Source organism: Camelus bactrianus, chromosome 13 (genome assembly GCF_048773025.1).
Source record: "Camelus bactrianus isolate YW-2024 breed Bactrian camel chromosome 13, ASM4877302v1, whole genome shotgun sequence".
Classification (NCBI taxonomy): Eukaryota; Metazoa; Chordata; class Mammalia; order Artiodactyla; family Camelidae; genus Camelus; species Camelus bactrianus.
This window is the reverse complement of record NC_133551.1, coordinates 69,032,845-69,051,697: the sequence shown is the minus strand read 5'-3', so window position 1 is coordinate 69,051,697 and position 18,853 is coordinate 69,032,845. Positions and strand designations below refer to the sequence as shown.

The 18,853-nt window shown below is 48.3% G+C and overlaps 1 protein-coding gene and 1 long non-coding RNA gene across 4 annotated transcripts in view; one reads left to right on the top strand and one right to left on the bottom strand.

Annotated features, from left to right (window-relative positions):
* Positions 1-562: 562 nt before the first annotated feature.
* Positions 563-6,867, bottom strand: LOC141579638 (uncharacterized). The gene is made up of 2 exons (XR_012511439.1): positions 5,889-6,867; positions 563-3,741 (listed from the first exon to the last, which is right to left on the bottom strand). It is a non-coding gene; the product is annotated as an uncharacterized LOC141579638 (long non-coding RNA).
* Positions 6,868-7,154: 287 nt separating this feature from the next.
* PLEKHM2 (pleckstrin homology and RUN domain containing M2) overlaps positions 7,155-18,853 on the top strand; it is a 34,627-nt gene continuing 22,928 nt past the window's right edge. For 2 of the 3 annotated variants that reach the window (XR_012511438.1, XM_074377358.1), the window contains exon 1: positions 7,173-7,330. Coding sequence is in view for 2 of the 3 variants with exons in the window: in XM_074377358.1 (XP_074233459.1) it covers positions 7,271-7,330 (60 nt within the window). In the remaining variant the exon portion in view is untranslated. Of the gene's footprint in view, positions 7,331-18,853 lie in introns of all 3 variants that reach the window. The other variant, XM_074377359.1, reaches the window with a different exon arrangement.

Below are 18,853 nucleotides of genomic sequence, written 5' to 3'. Positions count from 1 at the left end.
AAATGTTGGTGCTCGGTGACTCTGCATGAGCAGTTAATAAACAGTAATAGAAACCACTGGTGGTAGGGTATTGTGGTTCAGACTAGTTTCTAGAGCCAGGCTGCTTGGGTTTGAATTTCAGCTTTGCCACTTGCTAGCTGTGTGACTTTGGGTAACTTGCTTAACCTTTCTGTGCCTCAGTTTCCTTGTCTATAAAATAGGGGCTATCAGGGTGGTTGTAGGGATTCATGAGTAACTTGGAAACACCCTGGGGTATTAACCAATGTGGAGTTAGTGCTCTGTGTATCTTTGTGCTGTGGGTCCTTTGAGAGGATTTCGGTGTACATGGACCAGCTGGTACCGGGAGTAGTTAGACAAATTCCCCCCGGTTCTGTCACTTTTCCTTGCTGCTGAGAGCAAAGGCTTGTTCTAGTTGGAGGTGAGAAGTACTCATTATTTTGCCATTGTTCAGATCTCAGTCTTTTGATAATTCACTTGAAATGAGACTTCCAGAACTTGATAGAATGGTAGTAAATTGAGACATCAGTTTTTAGTAGAAAGAATTATGGGTCCTTGGCACAGAAACGGAGCACTGCGTCTTTATTTTTTTGTTTTAAGTGTTAAAAGTATCAGGAAAATAAATGCATTGAAATGTTTATGGCAGGGATCTGTACAGCTTGGAGGAGGAAAATACAAGGGTAGGATATACATTTAAAAGTAGAAATTTCAAAGAAATAGAAAAAATAAGTTTAAAAAAAAGTACATAGTTGTAAATTTTAAAATGCAAAGTAAGCAGAACATATTGCCATCTTACGTAAGAGGGCGAAATTATCCTCAGATACTGCTTCCCTGTTCAGAGCTATTTTCTAATGGGATTAATCCTTGACTATGGATTTTGTCCTTAAAACAAAAAAAGATCAGATGGCTTGGTTCCTCCTAGAAAGTTACTAAAAGCCAACATTTTCCATATTTGACTCCAGGTATCTCAAGTTGAAGTTCCCTGAGCCAGAAATACTCCACCCCCTCAACCTGCTCCTCTGTCTCCTGGGAAGTAAATGGCAACTTCACCCTTAAGTTGTTCACTCTAACACCCTGACCCCTTTCTCTCACAACCTACATCCAACACATCCTAATCCCATTGGCTCCACTTGAGAATATTTGCAATCTGATCATTTCCAGAACACTGGTCCAGGCATCATCACCTCTCACCTGGGTTATTGCAGTAACTCTCTGCTCCTGCCCCTGTCTGTCTACATGATGTTCTTAGCACAGTAGCCAGCAGGACTCTGTTCAATCAGATCATACCTCCTTAAAACCCCTCCATGAACCCCATCTCACTTGGTAAAAGCCAGAATCCTTACAATGCCTGCAGGGGCCCTGTGTGCCTCCGCCTTCACCTCCCCACCCACCCCCCACCCCTCAGCCCCGAACCACTCCAACCTCCGTGTTCCTCGAGTTCACCGTGCTGTCGCCCATTCCCTGGACGTCTTCATGGCTTCTCCTCGCACTGCCTTTAGGTCTTGACTCAAACACCCCCTCAGGAAGGCCTTCTCTGACTCCTTTAAAACTGAAGCCAAACCCCTCCTTGGTCACTTCCCTTCATTCTTCTTCCTTAGCACAGACACTACCCAACGAACTCCACATTTCACTTCTGTATCTTCCAAACTTCCCTCCCGTTGAAACGGAAGTTCCATGAGAGTAGGGATTTATGTCTCCTTCTCACAGTATCTCCCAGTGCCTAGAACTTTGCTGGTATATAGCAGGCCCTCAGATACATTTTTAATTAATAAATCCATGAACACCATTATGCTGCCTCAGTTTCTCATCTCACAGGACCTAAGGAGCTGTACCATAAGTGAAGTGACAAACTACCTAAAACCCAGCCAGGTTCCTGAGGTCAGTTTGCAGGCTTAGGGATTCTAGCCCAGGATGACTGCTGACTTTGAGTTTAATGTGGATTTTAAAACATGACATTCTGAGGTTAGTAAGTCTGCAGGCTTCCATGTGAAGTAGTACTTTTTATTATACCAGCACCTAAGACTAATTTGGGACATCAGCAAATAGCTCCTCCTCTACCAATGGTCATACAGACTTTGGCCATAATTCCTCATCCACTATCTTTTTAGAATAGAAAAGGCCCAAATCAGATGTAAAGAGAAGCAGCCTTACATTTGGCTCTAGTTCTCTTTCTGTGCTTTTACTTCTATGGCCAGCTAAAACATTTTCTGCACCCCTATTGAATTAAAATTAAACAAGGGGAAGGTAGAGCATGTGCTTAGCATGCAGGAGGTTCTGGGGTTCAATCCCCAGTACCTCCATTAAATGAAATAAATCTAATTACCTCCTCGCAGAAAAAGAAAGCTTGGCAGCTGAGAGTGAAATAAAGAGAGATTAAAAAAAAAACTAACCAGAACATGGATGGGAGGAAAGATTATCATACTAAATGAAGTAAGTCAGACAGAGAAAAACAAATATCATATATCACTTACATGTGGAATCTAAAAATAATAATACAAATGAATTTATGAAACAAATAGACTCACATACATAGAAAACCAACTTATCGTTATCAAAGGGGAAATAGAGCAGAGAGATAAGTGAGGAATTTGGAATATTAACAGATACACACTACTATATACAAAATAAACAACAAAGAGCTACTGTAGAGCACAGGAAACTATATTCAGTACCTTGCAATAACCTAAAATGGAAAAGAATCTGAAAAAGGATATCTATATATATAACTGAATCACTTTGCTGTACACCTGAAACATTGTAAATCAACTGTACTTCAATTAAAAAAAACTAGAAGATAGACATCAGAGCTCTAAAGTCGCACTGTTCACTTTCAAGGTGGCTGTCCCCCTCCCACATATGTACAAACAATAGTAGGGTATGGAACGTCATCAGAGGCAAACATTTCACAAATTTGTATTTTGTTTCTGTCTTCAACATTTTTGACCCTGTGCTAATATATTCAGTACATGAAAACACACTACTGTGTTGAAAGTTTTTTTTAGGAAATTTTGACAGTATTTTTTTGTACAAAACTTTTTAAAAACAAAATTGTTAATTTCAATAAACACTGAAGATATTCAGTAAACACTGGGTATCACGTGCCAGACACTGAACTGGTGCTGTGAATACAGCTTTGCATGAACTGAGCAAAGGTGCAGATTCTCACAGAGCTTCCATGCTAGCAGTCTCTCTGAAGAGTGACAACAGACAAGAAAATGCAGGTAGGAATGCATTCTACAATGAAAATTTAGTAGGTTCGCGTGGCACAGGGATTAGAGGCTATGGGATGTGGAGCAATCAAGGAGGAAGGTTTCCTGAGAAGCTACTGTTTAAACAGAGACCCAGCTGACAAGAAGGGTCCTGCCAGGCGAGGCTTCCGGATGTGTTATGTCGGGCTAGGCTGAGGGAACAAAGAAGCCAAAAATTTCAATAATTTATTACAAAGTCTTCATCTTGCCTATGTTTTTGGCCCAAGACAAGTGTTCCTGGTTGGTAGGCAGCTCTCCTCCAGGCAGTATTCAGGAAACCAGGCTCTTCACATCTTGTAAGTCTGACATCCCCTTTGCTTCATCCTGTCTGGGGGGAGAAGAACCAGCATGCAGGCTCAGCTACTGCAGCCCAGAAGTGGACGGCTGTATTTCTGTTCACATTCCATTGGAGAGCACCTGATAACACAGCCATGCCCACTGCAAAGGAGGCTGGGGAATACAGTCTGGCACTGCCTGGCTACAGTGCTGTCTGTCCCTGTGGAGAGAACAGATTCTGGTGAACAGCTAGAGGCCTCTGTCACACTGGGGAAGAGCTTTCCCAGCAAAGGCCCTCAGAGGCACACACACTAGCTTGTTTGAGAAACAGAAGGTTTTAGGGGTGCTGGCACACACCAGTGGACAGATTAGGTGATGAGTCAGGGAGAGAGGCTGAATCAGATGTGCTGTGGCCTTGGAGGCCAGAGAAGAGGATGGACGTCACTCCAAATGCTATGACAGGAAGCTGAGGCTTTTACGTGGGGAGATTGAAAGGTATCCCAGTTTCACCAACCCATCTTGCTGACTGGCCAGGAACGAGGAAAGAACTAGACGTTCAACATTTTAAAATAAGATCACCTGATTAGCGCTGCCTTGTTTTGGTTTACCCAGGCCTAGGGCTGCACTGAGTCTGCACTTGCAGGTGCCAGGGTGAAGGTGTGGGAACCTGGACCACTGCTGTTACATACCATCAGCCCCTCCTGTCTCCCCTTCTCAGATGGAGATCAGCTTCACAAGCCTGATGGCCAAGGAAATAATTACTCCCTCCTCTGGAAATGTACTATATTTGCCTCAAGTTGGGGGGAAGGAAGGAACTGACCTCCACTTTTTTTTTCTTCTTTTTTTTTTTTTTTTAACAGTCTTGTCCAATTACCTCTTAAGGATGTGGCAGGAAGAAGCTGTCAGAGTTTTTTTTTTTCCCCAATTTTTTTCCTCTTGAGGCAGTACACATTTTTAGAAAGAAAAGTAAAGGAGACACTGGGTGGGCCAGGTCCGTGGTATCTCCATGATCTTGCTTGCCTTCCCAACTTCTTCCCTTATCGGAGGGAGGTCAGCACTAAGAGACTTAGGTGAGGACAGTATTAAAAAAAAAATTTCCTGAGTCACTGATTTGGAAATGAAGACAGATTTGCCTAAGGCCCTACAGTGACTCAGTCGAGGCTTTTGACTCTTGATGCCTCAGAGTCTCATGCATTTTCCACGTGATCAGCAAAGTCTTGTGCAATAAATGAATACGTTTCAGTTTTGAGCTTAAAAGACTCCCAATAACAGGATTAATAGGCACCTTGTTTTTTGTTTTTTTTTTTCTTTTTTCTTTGCCATGTTTTTAAAAGGCAAGGATGGATTCTATATTTGAGCTCTGATCAAGGGGCAATTATCGGCACATGAACACGTACACTGGGCCCCCTCCCATTCCCTGCAAGACGTCTTTCAAGACTAAAATGTCCCTCACTTCTCCCACCCACTCACATACCTATGCAAACTTTGGGAATTTGGTCGGCACTGAGACTGTAAATTCCTCCTGAATGTTTAAAAAGTTGGACCTGACCATTGCCCAATGCGTAAAGATAGAAACAATATGGCAGAAATGCCACCACCTTCTTGAATCACAGGTATACAGCCAAGTGATAATAACACCTGTTGAAGCTATCATGTGCCCAAATCACAAGTAGCCATTTATTGGAAGGTGGTGCCCAACAGAAGATGCTGCCCAGATAATGGCTTGCTATTAACAGCAGGGAGGAATCGTGAAGCTAGTTCATTCCACCTTGGGCTGAATGGATTCTCAACAGCTGGAGTTGCATCAGACAAGATGGGGCATGTAGGCACCCTGCTCTGGGTGGAGTGGGAAGGGAGTGCTCCAAAGCTATTAGACTGGTCATTCAAGCCGGCTTTCCTCCTGCTTGTCACAAACACCTTTGGACATTAGGCTATTTCTTTCCTCTTTCAAAGTAGTGTGTCCTCTGTGATCAACCTTTTCTCTACCTGTCCAATGACTGCAGCCTCAATGCCCACCTGTCATTCTGCCCTCTTTCTGGCTCCACAGAGGCAGTTATCCCCTGTTATCCTGAACTCAGTACTATTAAGAAAATACCCTGGTTTTAGAGATTTTGCTTCTTTCCCTGAAGAGTTAGACCACGCCCCTATAGAGTCACCTCCTAGAATATTATGAAGAAAGGTAAAGGCATCCTTGGCCCAGAAAAGGGTACACATGGTTTCTGGGCTCCACTATTTGCTATATGATTTTAGGCAAATTACCCTTATCCCTCATTTTTTTTTTTCATCTGTACAAGAACTGTTGTTTGAGGATGCACGAGACGAATGTATGTAAGTTAGTTCAACTCACAGTTGGTATTCAGCGCTTACCATTATTGGTCATCGGCTTCGGTCCTGGGGTGGGAAGAGAATGCAGCCATGTTTCTGTAGTAGTTGTTCTCCTTTTCCTGACACATAATTTTGCCCCTTATCCAGTCACATAAAAACAAAAAATAGCTACTACCGTCTTTGGTCTCTCCTGGGGAAACTGAGGGATGGGGAGGTAACTTCTTGATGTGTACAGGGTGGGATCCATCTAGGATAATCTGCTCGATCACTGTTTCAGATCCATGCTGGGGTGACTAGGTCTGGGAGGCTAAGGGAGGGGTAGCCTGAGCAGAGAAGAAAGAAAACAGGGGAGCTGCAGCTGCGAATTGGGGTATCTTGAGAATAAAAAGGGTGACAATCATTTCACAATATACACGTATGTCGAATCACTATGTCGAAACTAATATAATGTTATACGTCAACTATATCTCAACTTTAAAAAAGAAGGAAAAAAATACAATGACAATATATTGACATTAAAAAAAGAATTAAAAGGAGGAACTAATGTATGTATCAGGAATATAATTATTTGGGGACCTAATGAGTAAGTGAGCCAGGTAGGCTTCAAAACATGGTGAATTGGGGAGGGCAGTGTTGGGGGATAAGGGGAATTGTTCTGTGGGTTTCTGGGCGGAGGCAATGGGGCCCTCGAGGTATGTGGACCAGCTGAAGAAGTGGGATGAGGGTGAGTTGGCGGCGGCTTCGGAACCGAAGGGGAAGCGAAGAGGGCGTGTTTTGGAGATGGGGAGGGGCACCAAGGAGCTGAAGTGGCCTGAAAGTTTAGGACTGGGCGGCGAGGGTGGGGTCTCTAGGCTGGGTCTCTGGGCTGAGAGCCGGGGTCTGAGCATTGAGGGGTCTCGGGGCTAAGGAAGAGGGGGCTACAGGTGGAGTCTGGGCCAAGGGGGTCTGCAGCTGGCAGGGGCGGGGTCTCCAGATTCCCGGGGTCTGAGGGGGCCTCCGGGATCCCCGGGCGCAGGCGGGCTCCAGGGTCTCCGAGAAGGGCCGAGGGACCCGGGTCTGTGGGCTGAGGGGGTCTGGGCCCGAGAGGGGCCTCGGGGCCCCGGCTCCGCGGGCGCGGCGCCGCGCGGCGTCCCAGCCCGACCGCCGGCCTTGGCGCCGCCCCGCCTGACATCAGTTCCTGCCGCCGCCGCCGCCGCCGCCGCCGCGCAGAGCCCCGCGGCCTCCTTCCCCGCCGGCCGCGCTCCGGAGCCGCCGGGCCGCGGCGGAGCGAGGGGCCGGGCGAGGCGAGGGCCGGGCGGCGGGCGCCGGGCCCCGCGGCCGGCACGACGGAGCCCCCGCACGGCCGGCGGCAGCGGTTGGCGGCGGCCCCGGGGCCCCGGCGCGGGAAGCGGCGGCGGCGGGGCGGCGGCGGCGGCGGCGGCGCCATGGAGCCACGGGAGGTGAAGGACCGGATCCTGGAGAACATCTCGCTGTCGGTGAAGAAGGTGAGCCCGTCCTGCCCACCCCCCGGCCCGGGCCTCGAGCCCAACCGGCCGGCCCAGCCCGACCCCCTGACCTCATCCAGCACCCACTCCCTCCCCAGGGTTGCTCTCCCGGGCCGGGGGGGTCCCTCCTGTCGCCGGGTCTCGGGACACCGCCCTTGCCCTTCGCGACCCCGGGGACCAGGAGCCGCCGGGAACCCCGGGCCGATGGAGGGGAAGCGGGGCGGCTCACGTGAGTGCCGCTGCCTCCAAGCTATTTTTAAAGAACAAAGTTGAGGTCAGCATCCTGGGAGCTTCCACAAGCCAGGCCCCGGGGCCCTGCGTCACTTAGAGGGGCCGCCACCTGCCAGGATAAACCATTGCCCCCCAAACCCCCGCCACTCTGAGGGGAGCAGCAGAAAAGCTCCCCTGCAGAGCATGCAGCGCATCCCTGGGCGGCATCACTGCATCCTGGATCTCCCCTGTGCTTGCATCTCCGGGAGTTGACAGTCAGGATGAGGGCCTGTGATAAGCAGCTTCCAGCCTTCTCAGTTCTGACTGACATTGCTTTTGGCCCTGGGAAGTTCCTTGAATAATCTTGTCCAAGGATGGCGGTTTTGAAGAGACTTATTTCAGAACTTTGATTGAGACTCTAAAGTACCTGGGGATTGCATTTTGGACAGTGACCTGCGACTTGGTGACACCACAATGTGTGGGGCTCCCAGCAGTAGAAATCAGTGCCCCAATTCCAGGTAGAGAAAAAATATAACCTGTAAGGGTATGTAACTGTATGTATGAGGAAATCAGCTTCTCTGAGAAAGGGTCCCGTGCCAGAAGGTATTCACATTCACTTAAAACCAAACCAGAAGTGACAGTCATGTGAGGAATACTGTTGGATTGTTTTCCCAATTTGAATTCCTGGTTCACCTGATAGTCTCAGAAACTGGGGTTGGTGGGAGGTTCATCAGATTAATTTAACTCAACAAACCAAAATGAAGAGAATTGATTAAATCAACCATTGTATGTCAATAATCGTGTCTCCCCCCCCCCCCCACTTAAATTCCTCAAAAGCAAGATAGGTAAGCAGTTTTACCTTTCATAAAGATTAGTGTGGCTTAAGAAAGAAAAGTAGATTCAAAATGCTTTTACTAAAACGTTTCTCTAAAAGCACAACTAAAAATGACATTGTGGACATGCAGCAAAAGTTCTGTTTATTTAGTTTTCCTGAGCTTTGCTAATGCAATGGTGTATTGTTTTTGCTTACTCAAGGAGTGTAGGATGAGCAAATACTTCATTTAAAAGCAATACATCTTTGGTAATGGAAGAGAAAGGAAGACTGCTGACATTTCTAATCTGATCTGGGCTGATTATGGCTTCAGGTGGGCAATGCATTTTGTCTTTGGATTCCAATGTATAAGTAAATGGGGAAAGTCTGAGTAGAAAGGGAGTAGATATGGGTACTCTGTCATGTGTGTAAGCACGGGTCTTTTGAGGGCAGCGATCCACTCTGTAAATCAGGCTGCAATTGATGAAGGAGTTGGATGTGCTTGATGAGACTCTTATCATTGTATGCATTTGGACAGCATGTTTTATTGAGCTGTAATGTATGCCAGAAGATATAAGTCACGTACTAGAAACTAGAAACCCATCCCTGGGTGCATCACAACCAAAGGCATGACTAGCATTGTGGTTAAGAACATGGATCCTGGAGTTTGGCTGCCTGGGTTGCATCCCTGCCCTGCCAATGAATAACCCTGTAACCTTGAATAGATTCCTTACTCTCCATGCCTCAGTTTTCTTTTCTGTAAAGCAGGGATGAAATTAGGGTTGTTGTGAAGATTTAATGAGAGTATGTATGTAGAGTGTTCAGCATGATGCTTGACCAAATCTTAATAAGTTGTCTTAGTCTGTTTGGGCTGCTGTAACAAACCATCATAGGCTGGGTGGCTTGTAAACAATATAAATTCGTCACAGTTCTGAAGGCTGGAATGCTGAAAACATTGACTCCCAGCATGGTTGGGTTCTGGTGAGGCCCTTCTTCCAGGCTGCAGACTGCTGACTTCTCCCTGTGTCCTCACATGGGAGAAGGGGGTGAGGGAGCTCTCCTGGGTCTCTTTTATAAGGGCACTAATCCCATTCACAAGGACAGCACCCTCATGATCTAATTACCTCCCAAAGGCCCCACCTCCTAATGTCATCACATTGGTGGGGGTAGGGGGGTTAGGATTTCAACATACGAATCTGGGGAGGACACAAACATTGGGTCTGTTGAGTAAGTGATCACTTTTTCTGTTTGTTTGTGGTAGAGCCGATTCTTCACTTTTACAAGGTCTGAAGATGGCTTAAGGCCTCACCACCTAAATGTTGTTATATACCATTTGGACTCATCAGCCACCTCCTTTGTATATTGTGTTTCAGAGAACTGTTTGTTTTATGATTTTCACATCATGAAGGGCATTTCGTTTTCCAAATCAGAGTATCTGCTTCCAATAGGAGTCAGTTAGCTGGGCTACAGTAGTAGGCTTTGAGGGCCAGCAGTCTTGGGGTCAGGTTTATCCTTGAATACCAGTCTCACTGAAATTTGTGAGAGTTCCTTCACCTTCTTCTTCCATCCTACTACTAATAAATGGTCAAACTGATCCTTTTATAAGGATGTTGCATGAAGAAAATGAGATGTGGATTTCTGCATAAAAAGATCCATGTTATCAGCAATGTTTGCAAAGAATATTTTAGAAATTTTTTTCTTCTTGAAGTATAGTTGATTTACAGTGTTAGATTAGAATTCTTTATTGAAATAGAATATACCTACAGAAAATAGAATGTACCGACCTTCCCAAGTATACAATTGAATGAACTCTCACAAAGTGAGCACAGCCGCACATCCAGTACCCAGAGTGAGAAATGAACACAGCCATGATCCCAGAAGCACCCCCTTGTTCCCCTCCCGGAAACTGTACCCCCGAGTGCAACCACTCTCCCTCAGCACCGTCACAGAGTTCAGCTATTTTCAGACCTAGACTTTGTGATGCTGAACGTGCTGTAACACCAGAGAGGTGCAGCAGCTGATCCAGGGAACCTGGTTGTGCAATGAAGGCAGGATTCCTGGGGGTTAGAGAGAATCGGAGGGGTAATAGTTAGCACAGTTAAATGGAAATGATAATAATGAAAAGCCAGTTCCATCTGTTCTGGAAAAGGAGTGAGTGTCGGAAACATCCCAGGTGCAGATAATAAAGCTTGTGGTTGCTGATTTGTTAATAGGTGACGAGAGACATCCAAGCCAAAGAGAGTGTTGGCATTTTAAATTGGCATGTGTTTCTACTAAATAACATCTCCCCTACTGGCGGGAAGGCAGTGGTTTTCATGAGTTTTGATTTTGAGGAGCGTGTCTGTTGTGTACGCTTGCAGTATGAGCAAAGCCTCTGTGCTGTAGAAGGCAACCTCTCCCCTCCAACAATTCATATATTGGTTGGAGGAAGAATTAAATCACCAGGGCAAGGAAGAGCCCTTAGAGAAGGTGGGCTTAACTGAGTCTTAACAAATCGGTAGAATTCAGAGAAAGAGAAGAAGGAGGCATTTAAGATGGAACGAACAGCCTTAAACACCCCCAGGGCAGTGGAGACTTCCGAGGACAGCGAGGAGACAGACCAGCCTCAAGAGTGCTGGGGGTTCTGCTAGGTGTGGCTGATAGTGCCCCCCATGGAAGCTTTACAGCTTGGGAGACACAAGTGCAGGCTTCAGAGGTGCACAGACCCGGCTCTGGCCTGGAATTTGGGGTTTGTCACTGACCGTGTTGACCCTGGCAAATCACTGGACCTCAATTGACCTCAGCAGTTAGACCCTACTCACAGTTGTAACCAGAATTAAATTACAGGAGATAATAGACTCAAAGCACTGAGCACAATATCTCATGCATAACAAAGCCTGAAGAAGATTTTAGCTACCTTGGTCCTTGCGGGAGTCTGTGTGAAGCCCGTGGTTTTCTCTTGGGCGGTTTTCAAAGTCTTAACTCTACACTTCTCTGTTTCTTCAAGCTCAGGGTTTGTCAGACTTTTTCTTCAAAGGTCAGATGGTAGATGTTTTCCGCCCATGTGGTCTTTGTCGAAACTCTCCAGTTCTGCTCTTACAGCTCAGAAGCAACCACGGACAATCCACGCACATACGAGCGTGTCTCTATACCAGTAAACCTTTGCTTATGTAAACAGGCAGCAGGCTGGATCTGGCCTGGAGCTACTTTGTATTTGCACACACAAAAGTCCTCCCCACCAGAGGCTAGGGATGCTTTCAGAGAAACTGGTGTGGTGGCTGGTCCCATAGTTAACAAAATCTCTATTGTAACTGGGTTTTTGCACTATGTCAAGCTTGTGGAATAAATACGGACACTCGTAAATACCCCATATGCCCACGCATCTTGTTTTTCAAAAACATTTACTAATCACCTACCTTATGTCCCCACTGCCCTAGACCCTGAAAGGGTTGTAGTGGGCAAGGCAGATAAGATCTCTGGAGTGGATATTCCACTAGGAGGAGAGAGCCAGCAGTTAGCAGACAAACCAATACAAAGACACGGAGGTTGTGATGAGTCCTGAGGGCTTCAGGTAGGATCCTGTGGGCTGGCTGGGAGTTTGCTGCCGGCGAGGTGGTCAGGGAAGACCCATCTAAAGAGGTGGATGGCCTTGCTTCCAGCAAGGGACACTGACTCGGATAAGAGAGTGAGACGTTGGTCTAAGAAAATGAGTAGTTGTTTTAAAGAATACGCAAGTAGCTCAGAAGTATTTAAAATAAATAGTAGGTGGGCCTGTCCTCCATCTCCTCAGCCCCAATTTGGATCCCCTTAAACGGGACAAATAAATGGATTTGAGTAAAGTCACCATCCTTCAGGGAATGTTCCCAGGTCAGGTTGTGACAGCCTTCTCTCACAGAGGACAACCCAGGTCCCCACCGCACGCCCTGCGTTGGGCGGGGGTCCCCAGGCGGGGGTCCCCAGTCGGGGTCTGCTGGTTTGGGAGCTGCAGCTGTCCAGCCTCGCCTGTCAGTGCAGCTGGAGAGGCTGGCTCGGCGGGTGGACTTTTCTGCCACTATTCCACTCCTCCAGAGAGGTTAGATCTGCCAGAACATTAAAAATGAGCTAGGGCAGCTCATTCCCAGAGAGGGCCCGGTAGTTAAAGATATGCGGGGATCACATCGACCATTTGGTTTCAATCAATAGTTTTGTTCTCTTGGCTTCATGGAGAAACTCTTAAGAGTTTTAAAATCTTAAGCGTTCTGAAAATCCCTAATGACCCCAGTCACCCGGGCAAAGATCTCAAGAAAATAATAAATACACACACTTTATAAACCGAAGTGCTGAGGGCTGGGGGGCTCTCCTTGTCCCACTCCCAGGCCCCGTGTCTTGATGTCGGCAGGAGCTATTTCTGTGCCCCTTTCTCCTTTCACAGAGCAGAGGCTACCTGGTCCGGGATGTGGGGCGCCAAGAGGCCCGGGGGGGAACCATATAAGAGCACCTGACCCCATGAGTGCCCCACCCAGGCCCAGCATGAGATGCTGGTGAAGTGGGAACTACTTTTTCTGAGCCCCGCCTATTCAGTCTTTTTGTTGTTTTTTTTTTTTTGTGGGGCTGGGGTAGGGAAGGAGGTAGTTTGGTTTATTTATTTTTAGAGGAGGTACTGGAGATTGAACCCAGGATCTCCTGCATGCTAAGCACGCCCTCTATCATTTGAGCTATACCTTCCCCCATTCAGTTTTAATATAGTTCTCCTTTTACAAGATGTTTCTCCAACATTAGGGCTCTGTTTGCAGCCTCGTGATATTGTGATCCTTTCTGCCCCATCACAGAGCACCCTGGGCCCTCACTTTCTCTGGGCCTTGGCTCTGGCATTAGGCTCATCCAGATCGAAAGGCCCTGTTTGATGACTGGAGGCCAGGCAGAAACAGGTCTCCATCCAGCAGCGGCAGGCCCCTGTTCAGTTGGAAGGGCTCCGGCCATCTTTCTATAGTCACAGCTGACACTCCAGAGTGTCAGATGGAGCAGTGGCAATTCCTGGGGCTCCCCCTCAAAACTTATCCAGCTGGAGCCCATTGTGAAAAGAAATTCCCCTCAAAATTGAAAGCCTACTGCTAACAGACAAAAATGACAGGTCTGAAAGCAAATGTTGAGTGAGGGCTGGAGTGGGCAAGACGTGTTCCAGTGTGGAAAGAAAGGAGCCGGTATTCGGGACACGAGCAACGTGAGAGGAGGAGGATGCGATGGCAGGGGCCGGGGTTCCTGGGTGGGTCATTCTCCCCCCTCGAGTGTTCAGCGCTCATCTTGGCTGTCAGAAATCACCACCGCGGGGAGAAGAGTCAGGTGCCGCTGAGGCTGGGGTGCCCTCACCTCCAAGGACAGCAGTGGGCCTTTCCCCCCTTAACATAAAAAGCTCTCCCGGGTGACCTCACTGCTGATGGAGCAGACTTCTCAGCCTGGGACCTGGGACCCCGCAGTGCAGGGAGGTGGAGTGAGCCACTCTGGGCCCAGAGCTGTTCTCCTCGGGGTCTACACCAGGCAGCAGGGCTGGCTGGTTTGGGTGAATGTTCCTTTCCAGCCCTCTCCTCCCCCTCATTGCTGCTTGCTTACTGTGTGGACGTCCTCAAACTTCTGTTTGAGGCAGGAGAATAAGGACAATTTCTGGGAGAGCCCATTCGGCTGGAGCTGAAAGTTAGGTCATTGACTTGTTGGTTATTGTAACCACCCAGGGTGCTGAGAGCTTCTCTGTCTTCCTAGCAGAGCAGCTGGCCCCGCCACACAGACATTCTCCTGTCTTATGTATTTGTAATTCATCTTTTTTTCCTTTTGCTTCTGAGTATTTACAAACATTATAGAAATACATAAGGAGGAAATACTCGTTTCCTATAGTCTCCCCTCCTCCCTGAATAACTTTACTTAATAGTTGGAACCAAAAGATTCTAAGAATCCCAGTAACATGTAAGAACAAGGAAAGGACTAACAGATTTGAAATCCACAGAAGTCGCCAAACTCAATTTTTGTGAGTAATCAGCCTCTGTTCACGGTTTCACCCTCAGTTCTTTATTTTTGGTGTTGCAGACTACTGAGGCATGAAGCGTCTAGACACACTGATGGGAAGCGGAGTGATCATGATACCAGAGCCATCCTTCTGTTAGTGCATTCAGCACCTGCTGTTTACACACGTTTCCTCAGTCAGGCTCACAACAGACCTGCAGGATAGATCATGACCCCTATTTAATATATGAGGGACGTGAGGTTTAGAGAAGTAACTTGCCCAAGAGTATAATGTTCAAAAGGGGCAGAGCTGGACTTGAACCATACTTCTGGCTCTTGCTCTTTTTATTTCTCTGAGCCTTTTCCATCTCCATCATGCCTGTCTTGAAATTATAAAAGATAATCCATCCCTGCAAGGTCAATCCCCACAAGGTCCCCTACAAGGTCAATCTTGTGGGCCAGTCCTCTATAAATCCACCTGTTCATTTAACAAATATTTGTTGAGTGACTCCGTTGTGCTAAGCAGTCTTCTGGTCACTGGGAATCAGCAGTGGACAGGGCCCACCAAGCCCCGGCCCCTTCGGGGCTTACACTCTAGAAGGGGAGACAGACACTGAACAGATCACAGTAGCTCAGGTGTGTGCCCTCCCTAATGTCCTTTGATAACCGTTATGAATTTATAATCCATGGAGTTCCTGGCATGCTTCCTAACCCTGTATTTACATCTCCAAAGTCTCTGACCGTATTACACAGGGCTTAGAAAGAGGCAAGGGTGCCCTCCGAACCTAAGGTCATGATTTAGACAGTGACTCGATGACCATTTTCCTTAGCAACGATATGATTGTCTGGGTAGGGGAAGTATTCATGAGGTCATGTTGCAGGTACAGCAGAGGAAAAGGGAAGCGAAAGATGAACACAGAACCAGCAAAGGCTCCTGGGCTTTGAAAGACTGATTGAAAAGAGGCTTTGAAAAACTCCCTTCCTCCCCCAGCCGATGCCACACACAGCACTGGATGTGAGCTCAGAAAGCAGCAGGGTTTCTGCCAGCTCCGGCTTCCATTGCGGCTTGAGTGCGGACTAGAATCATGTGCGTCATGTTCTTTTAGGCCGTTGGTTGGTTCCAAGGCCTCTAATGTTTGTCTAGGAACCTCCTGGGAGAGCCTCTGACCATTTTCCCCTCCACTCAGAAAGGAGTCCTTGGTCCTGCATCAGAGGTCAACCCTGTGCTGAGTTCAGAGACAGAACAACCGTAGTTCCTTGGGGTTGGGGCACTCCCTGCCAGGAGGGAGGAGCCTTTAACTGCTTTTGGAAACCATATTCTGTCAAATTACCCAAGAGATCTGTGTCCAGTTAGGCCAGTCCCTTCCTGCTATCATTGTTCCAACGCCCCCAAGGAAAGCACAAAGAAATGAAATCCATGGGTAATTCAAGTGCCTGCTTTATTCCGCTTCCCCTCCACCCCCACATATCTTTCAACAGAGCAGCCAATAAAGCCGAGAGCCTGCCAACTCCAGCAAAGGGGCTAATGAGCAGTGATTGGAAAGTGAGAAAGAAAGCTGTATAATTGGATGTGTTTAATGGCAAATGAATGGTTAAGAAGCATTGATTTCATTCAACTTGCTTAAGGAACAGGGCAGACCCACGATACACAAACAGTATACCCTTTATGGCGACCTCTGTGCGGGGCTGCCAGTCAGTTCCGGGATGCCACCCAGACTGGGCTCAAGCCCCTCCCAAGCAGGGACGTTGGCTGAAGGACAGTGTTTTTCGTGCCCACTGAGAAGTCAGGCTCGTCATTTCCGAAGCACAGGATCTCTGGTTCCTGTGCGGGGGTGATGTCTGAGGTCTGTCGCCCTGTAACCTGCTGTAACTATTCTCCAGGCTAAGGTGGGGTGGGATCTCAGGTTAGGGATTTTTAAATTAGGAGAATGAGTCAGAAGCATTGCAGTTGCTGGGGCTGGTGGAGCAGTGGATACCAGTGGGCGGAAGCCTCTGTTGACACTCTCATGTTGTCTAGAACAAAGTGTCTGGGACACTCCTGAAACTGTCCTCCCAGCTTCCAATCAACAGGACCCTGGGAATGGCCCAAGAGCCCCACTGCTCTACCCGCCTCAGCAAGACGCTGGGATGAGCACTTCCCAGATGGTCACAGCAGGTGCCCCTCGTGCCCAGGGCAGGTGGAAGCAGAAGGGGCTCCAGGAATCGCTACCTCTGTGGTGTCTGAACACACCTGGATGCAGAAGGACCGCTGGACAAAGCCAGGAGGTGCGGGAAGCATCTTCACCTCCCTGGCCCCAGTCTCCCTGCCTGCAGGATGAGGGTTCTGGCTGAGTGATTCTTTTTCTGATTTTCAGCGCATTTAGTAGTTAAAGGTCCATTCACCAATAGCCTCTCTCTTGCTCACTCTGATTCTCCCCACCCCCACCCTCCTGAATGAGAGGCTCCAGGAAACTCTGTTTTGTAATCAGGGGATTTCTCAGGGTTCTTCTGCCCTTAGATTCTGAAATTCTTCATCCTGGCCAGCACCCAGCCTTATTTTCAATTCCAATGGAGAGTCTCTCCAGAAATGCTGTTGGCAGTGGCTTTCTGTTCCTTGGATGGTGTAAAACAGGCATTATTGTTTTTAAGAAGCTTTTCTGAGACTGAGAAGACCTCAGCCTGCCTGCCTTATTTGTGTATTTCTTTATTTGTTTACATTTATCTTTGAGGGGTTGGATGATGAGCACTGGCCTTCTCTTCAAATTCTTGAGAGGCTGTGCCTGAGGCCAGCACACACTGCTGGTGCAGGATCAGGGCGGGGAAGTTGTTTTGGTGGCCATACCACCCCTTCTCCAGCCATCTCTGCCCTGGACGAGCCCTGCTAGGGTCCCTCTTCCTGGGGGCATCCAGGCTTCCAGGTCTGGGGACATCTTGGCCCCGAAGGCAATAAATGGTGTCACACAGCTGGACCTCTGCCTGTCCTCGGAGAGTCTACCTCGGAGAGAAGGGTGGGTGTCTGTGAGGACCACTGGCAGGGCCAACAGAGCTCTCTCACTTCCGGCTGACTCCTCCCTCGCCCTTGGTGCATCTGCAGGTGCAGCAATGAGAGGCAGCCAGAGACGAGTTGTCCGGCGGGTCCTGCAGCTCAGGGTGGCTCTGAGTTTGAGTTGAGCTCATATGACTGGGGCCATCATTGATTTAATTTGTAAAAGAGGCACTTGGAGGTCAGGAGTCAGTCCACCTTCCCTTCAGTGGAGGTCTCTTCTGCTTCTGGATTTCTCCTTCCTAGACCTGGACTGAGGAGGCTGTTCTAAACATTCTGTCCTCTAAACACATCTAGTCTCCCTGGAGCCAACAGGGTGGCTGCTGTTGCCTGGCGACCTCCTCCCCGGGCAGCGGGAGAGTCTCCTGTGTTAGAAGTCTGTGCCCTCTGTGTGCCGAGCAGGAAGGAGCAGGCCCAGCAGCGAGCCCCGCGGTGATCGGGCAGTTCACACAACGCATCTGACAGGTCTGGGTCTGCCAGCCTTGCAGACTCTCCTGCCATTGTTGGGGCAGGGATTTTTATCCTGCTCTGTAAACATAGGAGTGGGGACCCCCCCCATGGCCCTCCCCCAAGTGCAGCCTGTGAGTAACTTAGCAGAGTGAGATTCCAGATCCCGCATCTGTTTGCTGGGCAGCATCACGGCCTCTTTGGCCTTGACTGACCAGGGAGAAGGAAAGGGGGGCACCTGCAACTGTCTTATTTTCAATCAGCCATTTATCATCTTTCACAGCTGCCTTTCAGTTACCTATTAGGGACCAATCTGGAAGGATTTCTTGGTACCGACTGTAGAACTAGAAATTGTTTTGTGGCTATGTGTCTGTGAGAGACGAGACAGCGAGGGCCGGGCCGTGGCAGCTCAGAGCAGAGAGTGGGACTGACCCTAATTAAAATGCTCTGAGTCAGGCATTTCTTGGCTTGCTGGAGTGTGCCACCCACATGTCCCCACAGCCACAGGGTCTGGCACAGTCCCGTGACGGCCAGTCTTCCCAGAATGCCCAGTCGGGAGCACCAGCCTCCTGGCCACAAGAGTCTGGGGTGGACTGAGCCCAGCCCTTCCTGGCCCGGGTGCCTGAGCGAGCCTGGAGATTCAGGGGCAGGGACAGAGAGCAGCTTAGCCATCCAGGGTGTGGTCTGGGAACACGACTTTGAGACCAGGCCTGAGCTAAAGGACTCTAGAGAAACCATGGCTTAAAAAAAAGAAATTACTTTAAACTTTATTCTCTCTTTTCATTCTCAGCTGACCTTGCTTATTTTCAAATCTTCCAGTGAGAATTTTTTCATCTTCTACCATCAAGCACACAGCCCACCTGGGCTCCCGCCTGTGGCCACCTCTCCCCTGGGGAGCGGATCCCACCCCATCTTTCCTGTTCAAGGACTTGGCTCCTTTACTTCACTCCCATTTTCTTGCCACCCTTTGGGCAAAACTGGTCGAAGGATTTTTCTGAGTTGTTTGCTCCTCTTTTTTCCCTCCTTCCTTGCTTCCTTCTTCTTCCTCTTCTTTTCTCTCTCCTAACCAAAAATGGGCAGTCAG